General features: G+C 39.2%; 3 protein-coding genes across 6 annotated transcripts in view; 1 reads left to right on the forward strand and 2 right to left on the reverse strand.

Annotated features, from left to right (window-relative positions):
* kdm2ba (lysine (K)-specific demethylase 2Ba) overlaps positions 1 to 868 on the reverse strand; it is a 10715-nt gene extending 9847 nt beyond the window's left edge. For 3 of the 4 annotated variants that reach the window (XM_035658552.1, XM_035658550.1, XM_035658553.1), the window contains exon 1: positions 710 to 868. In XM_035658552.1, the coding sequence (XP_035514445.1) occupies positions 710 to 763 (54 nt within the window). In that variant the 5' untranslated portion in view covers positions 764 to 868. The remainder of the gene's footprint in view (positions 1 to 709) is intronic. The other variant, XM_035658551.1, reaches the window with a different exon arrangement.
* A 2591-nt stretch (positions 869 to 3459) lies between these two features.
* Positions 3460 to 8803, forward strand: LOC118325562 (calcium release-activated calcium channel protein 1-like). Its single transcript, XM_035658279.1, has 2 exons — positions 3460 to 3870; positions 5484 to 8803. The coding sequence occupies exons 1-2, from the start codon at positions 3757 to 3759 to the stop codon at positions 6024 to 6026; spliced, it is 657 nt and encodes a 218-aa protein (XP_035514172.1). The 5' UTR covers positions 3460 to 3756; the 3' UTR covers positions 6027 to 8803.
* Positions 8804 to 8858: 55 nt separating this feature from the next.
* Positions 8859 to 10741, reverse strand: LOC118325868 (rho-related GTP-binding protein RhoF-like). The gene is made up of 5 exons (XM_035658712.1): positions 10483 to 10741; positions 10217 to 10304; positions 9809 to 9918; positions 9317 to 9451; positions 8859 to 9177 (listed from the first exon to the last, which is right to left on the reverse strand). Exons 1-5 carry the CDS (start codon positions 10615 to 10617, stop codon positions 9010 to 9012), a joined length of 636 nt encoding a protein of 211 aa, XP_035514605.1. The 5' UTR covers positions 10618 to 10741; the 3' UTR covers positions 8859 to 9009.
* Between the last annotated feature and the right edge of the window lie 625 nt (positions 10742 to 11366).

Raw genomic sequence — 11366 nt, forward strand, 5'->3', positions numbered from 1 at the left:
GGGGTTTTTGGGACCCCTGGACTACCAGACTAACAGAAGTAGAGCCACTTCATTGTTCCCGCTCCCCATCCCCCCTTTTCCTCGGTCCCAGCCTGAACAGCATTTTGCCTAAAGTCTTCTTAAAGGAACAGGGTGGCGAGATCAAGTTAAGGAAGTGAGCAGGAAATTAATCACAGGAAAAGGGTTTTCTGAAGAGGACATAATGGGGGAGTTGGTGTAGTAACATGTGTAGAATCAGAGCTTCTTCTTTTTATTTAGCTGTAGTGTAAAGTTGCATGGTCTCACAGCCAGTGGGGGACTTTAAGAGTCAGAATAAAATGTGTAACATTAGTGGAAACTGCTCTGTGTTAAAGTAGAAAATGGGTCAGTTGTGGCTAACATGGTAGATTGGTGTCCAAGGTGGAGAGGACACACTGTGGCCAGGTATCAGTTCAGACCCAAACAGTGTATTTACCTCTTAATAAGAGAATATTACAGCCACACATCTCTTTAAGCTGCTTGAGGAAGGTTTTAAATGACAACCTCTCAGCTCGTTTGGACACACAGAGCAAGAACCTGAAGCAGAAAAACACCATTGCGCCCTCACACACACACACAAAACAGGCTTTCCTTTCAAAATAAAAAAAGAAACCAGCACGCTTTTAACAAGACGCAGAAAACACACAGAGAGAGAGAGACAGGTCACATAATGAAATGTATGAGCTCTGACCTGCTCAGACTCTGAATCATATTCCTCATCGTCTCCGCTCAATGACAAGGCCATGGCTCCTCTCTCTCATCGTTCGTGAACCGCAGAGAAAACTAACATGGCTGAACAAGCCTCCAGCTCAGCTCATTTCCACCCCTCCTTCTCTCTCTCTCTCTCTCCCTCCCTCCTTCCCTTCGCATCACACCAACACGGGCAGCTGCTCATTACGCCGCGTTCACGAACCATGGGAGAACACGGCGCGCAGCAACTTCCTGCTTACTCAATTCAATGATTTTAATGTCGTTTGCAAAACTTGAAGGCGGATAACAGTGGGTGTGCGCGTATTTGACTTCTAAATAAAAGCTAATTGCGTTTAAAAGTAGAGTAAATGTAACTAATAATCGTCGCCGTACGTTGCAACTGTTATTAACGTGCGACGTGAATGCAGCATAACGGGAAGTGAAGATGAGCAGCGGAGACAAGAAGGTTCACTCCTACACACTTCCGTCTTCGCTTCTGCTTGTTATTGCGGGACGTGTGAGTCAGTAAGAGACGATACGGGTTAAATTATTCAAATGGTTAATTTGATTTATTCAACATCTTAATCCTCAAGGGCGTATTAGGTTAGTAATGGTCTTAAAATACCGCGACACGCCTCTGAATTAGGTCATTTAACGTTGAGTGTGTAATAGGTTTGTCACTAATGGTTATTCACATTTTCCTACATGTTGTCACCTGACGTAAATCCACCTGGGCAGGTGCCATACAACAGGTATCACCTACATTTCAGGTATTCACTGATGAGTCAGTGCATTTCATTGATGGCACAACCTGTGCTACCAGTTATTAAATAAAATGTGTCCAATACATTTATACACTATTTATGCTATTTAAACGTTTAGAGTTACCACACTCACACTGATAATCAACTTAAAGGAGAGAGACAGCACTTTAATCTCAAACTTATTGCTTCACTTTAGATCCAATGTGCTCCTGTACACAGCCAACACAACAAGAAATGTGTCACTGACTTACTCAGAACTCGGCTGTATTATATAATCACCATGTAATGTCATAATGAATCATTGAGCCACTATGTCTAAGCTTTGAAAAAAATTGGCATCATCCAGTGGCAGTATCAAGAATTATCTATTACAGACGGTTAAACACATACAAATATTTTTTTATAACAATTCAGTTGCATGACCAACATGTAAAGGAAGACTATAAAAGCTGCATTCAGACTGACCTACACAGACCAACTAAAAAAGAATTACTGCTGCACCAATGACATGACCGCTCACTGGTTTCCCACCAACACTGCCAATTGTGTTACACAGGGCTGGGCCAAAAGCATCGCAGCCAGGGACTGAACCCTGGTGTATGTGGTGGTGAATAAGCACCACCCAGGTGCCTTGTTTATACATTAAAAAGGTACAAATTTGCACCTAAAATGTTCTATAAAGCCGACAAATATGTACTTCTATACATCTTTATGTGCAGTGTTTCTGTTTCTGATTCTGTCTGAGATGTTTTGTGCTCCTCCGCCCTCAGGTGGTGGAGGACTGCTATGATGTGCTCACTTTACTTACTCTGCTGTAGCACCAGAAGCTGCTTTAATATCCAGAAACTTACGGTCTACAACCGAACTAAACTGTACAAATCACAGAGAGATGTAGAGTGCAGAGTGTGCATGTGTCTCTGCTACTGGTTTGTGAGATTAGGTTACGGTTACTTTACTTTTTGTTGTTGTCAGAAGTGTGAATTTACACAGGAAAACCACCTCAACTACCAGGTGTCGAAAAGAAAATGACTTGCTGCTTCTGTGTCCACACAGTCATTCTTCCTCTTCCTGTGCACCAGCACAGTAAAATAAGAAAACATACTCGGATCTTTTGTTATGTAAAAGTAGCAATACTGCAGTATAGAAATACCCTGCATTCAAAATCTTACTTAAGTGAAAGTACATGTAAGGATCAGAATATACTTTAAGTATTAAAAGTACCCATTATGCAGAATGGCCCATTTTTAAATACATATATTATATTACTAGATTATGAATAGTGATGCATTTATGTGTAAGCAGCAGTAATATTGCAGCCAGTAAAGGTGGATACTTTATATACTGCTGGTATCTTAACATTTAAATAATAAATCCTAATGTATTAGTTGATTTATATTTTTGCATTAATAATCTCAATCTACAAAGTAATGTGGGAAATAAAATTATTCAAGGTTACTTTATTGTTATTTAGGTTGTAAAATAAAGTTTACATTCCCTTTATGCTACTTTTTTACTTTACAAAATAAAAACTGATCAATGAGTCATAAAAATAAACAAAAAAATGCTAATTTGTGTGATGAATTGTTGAGGAATACTAAAGTAAAGTGCATCAAAATCAAAGTACAGTACTTGAATAAAAGTACTTACATCCCATCACTCTTACAATGAGTCTACTGTTGTGCAGAGACTATTAATATGAGTATTTAATTCATATCAGTGAATGTAAAAGGGAAAAATACCTCTTTCTAGGTGGTGGTGACACTTTTGATGTTTAAAATAATATAAATGACCATACTTGAGTTCGATTCATGCATATTTTTTGGGGTTTTGAGGGATTCAGAGGTTTTGTGTGAGCAGCAACCACTAAAAGCTGCACAATGTGTGTGTGAGTTGAACATATGACACATCCGTACAGGAACCGACTGCAGCTCCACGATAAAGGGGGTGTACACTGGCACCAGCAGGCGGACCGCCGCAACGCCTGTGCAAACCAGAGAGAGAGAGAGAGAGAGAGAGAGCATTGGATTGTGGGTATCTTGTGTTTCCTCATAGACAGTAAGTCAGCTGTTGTAGGAAAGTTTTGACATAGTTTCAGATCTGCTCCCAAGTGTTCGTTAGATGTCGCACCTCATCGGAACTACACTTCCTGCGTGCGCTTTCCATCCGTCTACTCCACCGAGGCCCATCCTGTGAATCCAAACCGCTTTTACGCACCGAACTTTCTATCTTCATACAACAACAACAACAACAACACAATAACCGGTTCCTTGGAGCAACCTTCGGAATGAGTTTGAACGAGCACTCCATGCAGGCTCTGTCATGGAGAAAGCTGTATTTGAGTCGAGCCAAACTAAAAGCCACAAGTCGCACTTCTGCTCTGCTGTCGGGGTTCGCGATGGTAAGTCCTCGGTTCCTCTTCCACACTGCTCACCGCCCTGGGCGCAAACTTTAGGCCATCGGCATGAACCGCGTATGTGACGCAGATGATTGTTTCCAAAGGGCTGCGGCGATCGCAACACCTCACAGGCCTGATTACAGCCCCCTGTGCGCTGCTGGGTGTGCACCATTAATGGAGCTTTTTATTTCCGCAAGGGCAGTGCAGCGACCCCGAGGACGTGGACATAAAAAATAAATAAAAGGGTCACAGGGATTTTGCACGAGATGTTTCTCACGGTGCAACAATAACGGGTCAAGGGAATAAAGCAGTTTATGCAAACCTCACACACCCTTTAATTTATCTTCCGCCTTAACAAGTAGACCGCACAATAAGTAGACGTGCCAATTCTCTTATGTTTTTTAATACAAATGCAACGTACAAATGAACACCAGCTTCCTGAGTTAATAGATACCGGTTTTGTTTCTGAAAATGCAAAGCACTGCCGGTAATTATGATGCTATTAAGATAAGTTTTATTGACACTGAGGGAAACTGTTGAGCAGCAGTTGCAGTACAAAGAAGAAAAGAGTGCACTTATAAAGAGTGCAAGTATTAAATATCAATAAAGGTGCAAGAAAAAAAAAATAAACAGAAAAACTAAATCTATTAAATGACAACAGCAGCACAAGCTCAGCTATTTAAACATTTAAGAGTTTAAACAACGACTATATACTGTGCATATATTGCATATGCTAATAATTCTGGTTAATCACATTTGGATTTGTAACTTTTTTTTAAGTCTCACAATCTTTAGGATTCACTTGATGTACAAATGTGTATGTAAGCAATGCTGCTCTAGTATTGTATTTAACCTGCTCTTAATACAACTCAAACCTTTTATAACAACGCCTCAAGTTAAACTTTTGTGCACGAGCTGTTAGATTTAGAAGGAGAGAGCACATCTGAGATTTTTTACCATTACACAAAGAATAATGTTAAGGTTTAAAAGAGTTTCGGGTAGGTATTTTTGCCTACTCGTGTGTCAGCTTTAATTTCAGAACTTCCTAATTGTTTGACAGACACAAAGAACCACCGAAAAGTTTCCAGAATATAACACGACTGCTCTGAACGTGCTTATTAAGCAAAGGTAGCAAAAGTCCACCCATTCTTGTGAACTGATTCAGCTTTCTCACTCAAGTATGAGTGAAAAAGTTCAGGCTCTAAAATGCACTCAAAGTATAAAAGTAAAAAGCACTTTCTTGGTTTCTCTGAAGGACACTTCTACCAGCTGTTTCTGTGCAAAGCTCACTGGAACTTCAACTTTATTTATGTCACTTTGTTACGTCTGTCCTGCAGCATATGCACCGGTCTTGATGTTTGGAAGCCATAATTCCCCTCAGATTCATTAAAACTAAAGGAACAGACCTAGTTTTTAAAATATAAGGAGCAGAAAGTGCAGATATTTGTGTAAAAATGTAGGGAGTACAAGTAAAAAGATGTTAGGAAACAGGTACAGATACACTATTTGAATCTTATTACTTCCCACCTCTGACATTAGGATTAATACAGACACTTTCCTCTACCTATTCAGTATATGTTGCAAATATTGACATTTTTCTTGTATGATTTTCCCAGGTTGCCATGGTGGAGGTTCAGCTGGAGCGGGATCATAAGTATCCTCCAGGGCTGCTGATAGCCTTCAGTGCCTGTACCACAGTCCTGGTCGCCGTCCACCTCTTCGCCCTCATGATCAGCACCTGCATCCTCCCTAACCTCGAGGCCGTCAGCAATGTTCACAACCTCAACTCTGTCAACGAGTCTCCCCACGAGCGCATGCACCGCCACATAGAACTGGCCTGGGCTTTCTCCACAGTCATCGGCACCCTCCTCTTCCTCACGGAGGTGATGCTCCTGTGCTGGGTGAAGTTCTTGCCCCTCAGAAGCAAGGACAGCAACAGCACCATAAGTTCTGGTGAGGCCGCAGCCATCGCTTCCACCTGCATCATGGTGCCGTTTGGACTCGTTTTTATCATGTTCGCCATCCACTTTTACCGCACACTCGTCAGTCACAAAACGGACCGGCAGATCCGGGAGCTGGAGCAGGTCATTCGGCTCCAGAACCAGCTGGACAACAGGCCTGAGAATGACGACCTGAAGGCCCCTGTCCATTACCCTTGATTATTGCTAGTTAACAGCAGCGGACACTCACCAGTGCTTTTATTGTGAAATCTCATATAAAAGCTTTATTTTTTATCCTTTAGAACTTTGAAACTGAAAGCTTCATCTGTTGAGCATTGCAGGTTTTGACTCAGTCCACTTTCGGATAATGCATGTTCACAAACCTCTACACATTATATATTAGGAAAATTGTTTTTACCTTTTAACTTGAAGGGAAATCTTTTGCTCTCAGGCACTAACATTTAACTGGCTTGTTTAATGACATGTCATATTGTAACATTACGTCTTTTAGGGCTAAAACCACTTAAGGACTTCATATCTGCACTTGAGTGTACAGTCATAGAAATCATAGGGATACCCACTTTTTATTATTTTAGATAAAATAGCCCGCTATTACAACACAGATACTGTACAGTACTGACAAATATGTTGCTTTTTAGTCGTTGATATCCAAAGAAAACAAGATTTTGTATCACCAACACTAGAGAAATCTGGGTTAAATTGACCTGAGGAAGATCCACATCAAATCAAGACGACTGAGGCTGCCTTCGAGCCTGTTTTATAGTTCTGGTTGACAAATTGTGGTGCTGCTCTGTGGTGTGTAGTTTACACTCACTCACTGTGTTGCTGATAGAGGTATACAGTAAAAGTCACCACCGCTGCAGGCAGCATCCACCTATTGCCTCAATACTGTCCCATGGTGGGTTGTACTGATTTCCCCTGTTGTCACGTTTGCCTGGCTTTTTAAATGGGGTTTAAAAGGGAGCGTTGCCAAGTAGAATTGTTTCGATACTACTTAAAATGCGGTAGGGGGTATCGGGCGAGTACGTGTGTCTGCGCACCAATCCAATACCATGTAATTTATGTTTTTCTTATCGCACATGTATCAGATCGACACTCTGTATCAGCTGATACGTAAAGTTCTCTTCATTAAGGAAACAATGGTATCAGAACGACTTTATTATCAATACATGTGTCCATATCCAGGGTGTAAAGTGAGATTCACTGTCTGCATGCTTTAAAACCAAAATTATGGAACAAGGTACATTTATTTAGCTGATGCTTTTATCCCAAAGAGACTTAAAATCGGTGCATTCAATATGCTAACTGCCATATTTAGAAACAGTAAGATAGAGAAAGAGGTTTTTACGAGGCCTTCGTGCTTTCATTTGTATGTTACACACGTCCACGGTCACTGTACTGAGTGGTTGCTTATAGGAACTTTTTTATTTTGTTTTAGGTTGTGTCAAATGTTCTCTCCTTTCCTCTCCACGTACTCAGAGTTTTTTTAGTCTTCCGAACAATCCTTCTTGTGCCAAAAATCTGTACTCAAAGGAAACTGTTTAGGTCTTTTAACAAAAAACAGATATATTAATGTTAACAGTATTTCTGTGAACTCTGAGGCTGAAGAACACGTTTGTACTGCATTGCACATATTTAAAAAAAATTTGCCCAGTGGTGGAATCTGTTTCCAAGAACTCATTTTTCTTCTTTTAGAGGAGTCTTATCTAAGTGAGTCTCGGGTAAAACAATTGAGAAACTTACTTTTGCTTTTGCAATTGGAATATACTGTAATCTGTGAAAATGGTTACTGGCTTTGGAGAAGTATTGTTTAATGTATTATTGCAAGGCATGCACGTATTGAAAATGTTGTGTTTATGTAATGTTTTGTACTCTTTATAGTTTACAAGCTTGAGCATGGCCACACGTTGTTAAAGTGTGTTTTCTTTTTGTCCTGTGGCACATTGTTGAACTGTTTAACTTGGGTCTGACCATTTTCTTTTTCTCTGTTGTCTTTCTTTGTAACATTGGTACAAGTATATTATTAGCACATAATATTCTCCTCTAAATATGTTGGAATAGTAAAGTTTTAACGTAAACATGAGATTTTAAACTTTGTAAAAACTTCAACTAATCGCTCAGACTTTTATTTGATTCAATCACTGAACTCAAATGTTTATCCAAAGAATTTCTATAAAATTCAGACCAGGCATCTAATTGAGACCTGCGTTAATTGTAGCCACAGCAGGTTACTAACAGGGACCTGAGTCTAATTGGGACCCTTGCTTTTAATTGAAGTTTTACTGTATTTGAGAATAATATATCCTTGTTTTTATTTATGCCTTTGGTCAACCAGTACAGCCATTTTCTTCTTTGAGAAGAATACACGTTTGTATTTTTATCATGTGACTTTGGATTCTTGCTGTATTATATCAAAGTAATGCTGTGGTTATTATTGCAATGTCGGTTTAGTCCCTATTACCCACCCTTACACATGATTTATGCTGAGTCATGGTAATGTAATAGCTGCTGTAGACCACAAGCTCCTTAAATTTGCATTCAGATTGTCCCGAGATATCTCTGTGACACGTGACGTAGCAGAGAACAAGGAGCCACACAGGGTTAATAACTTACAGGCTGTTGGTCTTTATTCTCCAAACCACTTGTTGATGGTGTTTCTCACAAGGAATTCAATGTTTTCTCTGGAACGCCTCTGATAGGAACTGCCACATGTGCCTTCTTTAAAAAAACAGATCAATGCAAACAAAGGCCTTTTTCTTCGGTTCATTTTGTGGTTTATTTATTGAACCTTGTGTATGTTATTGTATATAGAAAGGTTCCACTGCTTGTGCACAGCTTTAAAATGAATTTTCAGTAAATACTGTATTGTAAGATTTGCTCATGTGTGGTGTTTTTGTGCAGCTTTTTACTGTTAATCATATCCAGGACTTTTTCTTGTTGTTGTTGTTTGAGAATAAAACACATCTGAGATGATCTGTGAGCTTCACATACATTTTTTAATATATATTTATGATTTGCATGTATAAAAAATGCCAAGGAAAACAAACAAGGAAACATCATCTTGCACAAAATGTGTTCTAAAGTAAGTCAAAGGGAAAACCACACAGGAAATGTGTCCGGACGTGCAGTTTGAGTGTAACCTTCAGTCCCTGGAGGCAGTCGGAGCCATGAGCGTGCATCATCACAACAAAGCACACAAACTCCTACGCTTTCTGACTTTCTCCAGCTCTCTCGTCGCCATTAGCGCTCGCTTCGTTGCCTCTCTGAATAAGTCGTCCACATTTTCCCTGTATTTGGCTGAGCACTCTAAGTACAGCACAGCATTGAGTTTCCTTCTGGCCTCTTCTCCCTGTCAGAAAAGAGTTGGAGTCGCACAAATGAGCCAACAATGTCTGACTTTTCTTGTTCTCGTATCCAGTTATTACACACTAATAGTCAATATTGCTCCTCAAAAGTCATACTAACTGTATAGGTGATTAGCTTGATACCTGAATATATGTGACGGCATTCTGGCCCGTTGACCAGAGCTTCTTCATCAGGACTTTGTCTTCTCGTAGGTCTGCTTTGCAACCAACAAGGATGATGGGCACCCCAGCACAGAAATGTTGCACCTCAGGGTACCACTAAATTATAGTGAACACAGTTATATTGTGCTATTTTCTGCTCATATATGACTCAGATCTGTTTTTTTCATGACAGTGTGAACAGCACAAACCTCACTGAATCCAACCTTTTATGTGATCAGATACAGGTCTAATTTTTTGCAGTGTAACCTCAGTGTGATCTGGATTTACGTTCGTCATGTGGGTCATCTCAGGAAACGTCATCTGTTCACACTACAATCTGATATCGACCACATTAAAAAAAATAATGTGATCTGAGTGATAAATCATAATTGAGCACTAAGGCTTAAGTGACACCAACTGTAATATCCTCTTCAACCACAACAACAAAACACTGAACATGCAACTTAGAAATACCTTTGTGAAGACGTTATCAAAGCTTGAAGAACACATAACATCGTAGCAGATCAGCACCACGTTAACACTGTGGTAGGAGAGAGGCCGCAGGCGATCATAGTCATCTTGACCTGAAATTAACAACATTGAAACCTGCATTTGAAGGTGAAATTCAGATCTTAAATCAAAAACAAACAAACAAACAAACAAACAAAATAGATTACAAATAAATTGAATAAACATAAATGAATAAATAAAAACCCTCTTAGGTAATTTTAATCAACACAATTAAAGTGTTTAGGTTATGACCTAATACAAAAGGGCATGTGATTGTGTTTCTCAGATGCTGATAAGGAATGACACACCTTCCACAGACTCGGGATACCTGTTCAACAAGGTGATTTAAAAAGTATGAGAAAGAGACCTTACCGGAAGTGTCATAGAGATGTAGCCGAAACTGTTGCCCTCGATACCTCGAATTGACAACAGTTTTGTCAAACACAGATGGGACATATTCCTGAAAGAAAATGATTATACGTTTTGTCTCTGAATACTTGACAGCTTATTTGAATTACAAACATTTTATTCTGCTTAGTTTTTACATTAAAATGAATTTCAGGCTGCATTCATTTCTACTTCTGGGATGAAAATATCCTGCAGTTTCAGTGACCTGTGCCTGTGTGTGTGTTACTCACCGTTGGAAAGACTCCTTTAGTATAAATTGTGAGCAGCGAGGTTTTCCCACAACCCCCGTCTCCTACAATAACAACCTTGAATTCCTCTTGCAGGCTGGTGTTTCCTCTGTTTGCTCTTGATCCTGTCTGGCTCATGTTTTGTGGAAAGACAGATGAGGAGGGACTGCTGGTCCTGGCGGTGTGTATACTGCAGAGATAAGCCAGAGATAAACAGAAACCCAGACTGCAGTGGTAGCTAGTAGCTAAACTGACTTAGAGGTCCTGTGTGCAACCATAGAGGTGGTGTTATGAACAGATGAAATACTTTCTGGGAAACTCACACCTTACATTCCCTTAATGAACTGCTCCTCCTTCTGTCTAAGTATTTCAACTATTTGAACAGCCTCATCTGGCTACCATATGAAACAATCTATATTTTATTATTTTCTATATCTATATAAACATCTACATTATGTCATGTTCTTATAATGCAACAACTGAAGCATGAAAAAATATTTTATTTGAGTACAAATTTCTTGTTAGGGTAAGGTATATTAAGTTAATCATAGTAAAAACTACTGGGTATATTAGACTTATTTAAAGTGTGACTTTGTGTGATGAATTGATTATAAAAATGGTAGCCAATTCATTTTGCGGCTTTGGAAAGTAAATAACCCTAACCCTATATAAACATATATATATTACATACTCAAATTCTTATATGTTGCTCATATTATATCTTTAATCTTTTCTTCTTTCTTTTTATTCATTGTTAATTATATGAATTATACTGTATCTACTATGTCCCGTTGATCTAGATGAACTAACTTTGATTTAATTGTTATCTGTATACACACACACACACACATATATATATATATATATATATTTCTACTGATCTATAT

The sequence above is a fragment of the Morone saxatilis genome, unplaced genomic scaffold, assembly GCF_004916995.1.
Source record: "Morone saxatilis isolate NCDOM2014 unplaced genomic scaffold, NCSU_SB_2.0 Contig16, whole genome shotgun sequence".
NCBI classification, from domain to species: Eukaryota; Metazoa; Chordata; class Actinopteri; family Moronidae; genus Morone; species Morone saxatilis.

Coding starts and splice junctions, on each gene's coding strand:
- LOC118325562 (XM_035658279.1), top strand. CDS start 3,757: ATGAGTTTGAACGAGCACTCCATGCAGGCTCTGTCATGGAGAAAGCTG. Junction 3,871..5,483: donor TGCTGTCGGGGTTCGCGATG/GTAAGTCCTCGG, acceptor TGATTTTCCCAG/GTTGCCATGGTGGAGGTTCA.
- LOC118325868 (XM_035658712.1), bottom strand. CDS start 10,617: ATGAGCCAGACAGGATCAAGAGCAAACAGAGGAAACACCAGCCTGCAA. Junction 9,919..10,216: donor ACATCTCTATGACACTTCCG/GTAAGGTCTCTT, acceptor TGTTAATTTCAG/GTCAAGATGACTATGATCGC. Junction 9,178..9,316: donor ATGCCGTCACATATATTCAG/GTATCAAGCTAA, acceptor CTTTTCTGACAG/GGAGAAGAGGCCAGAAGGAA.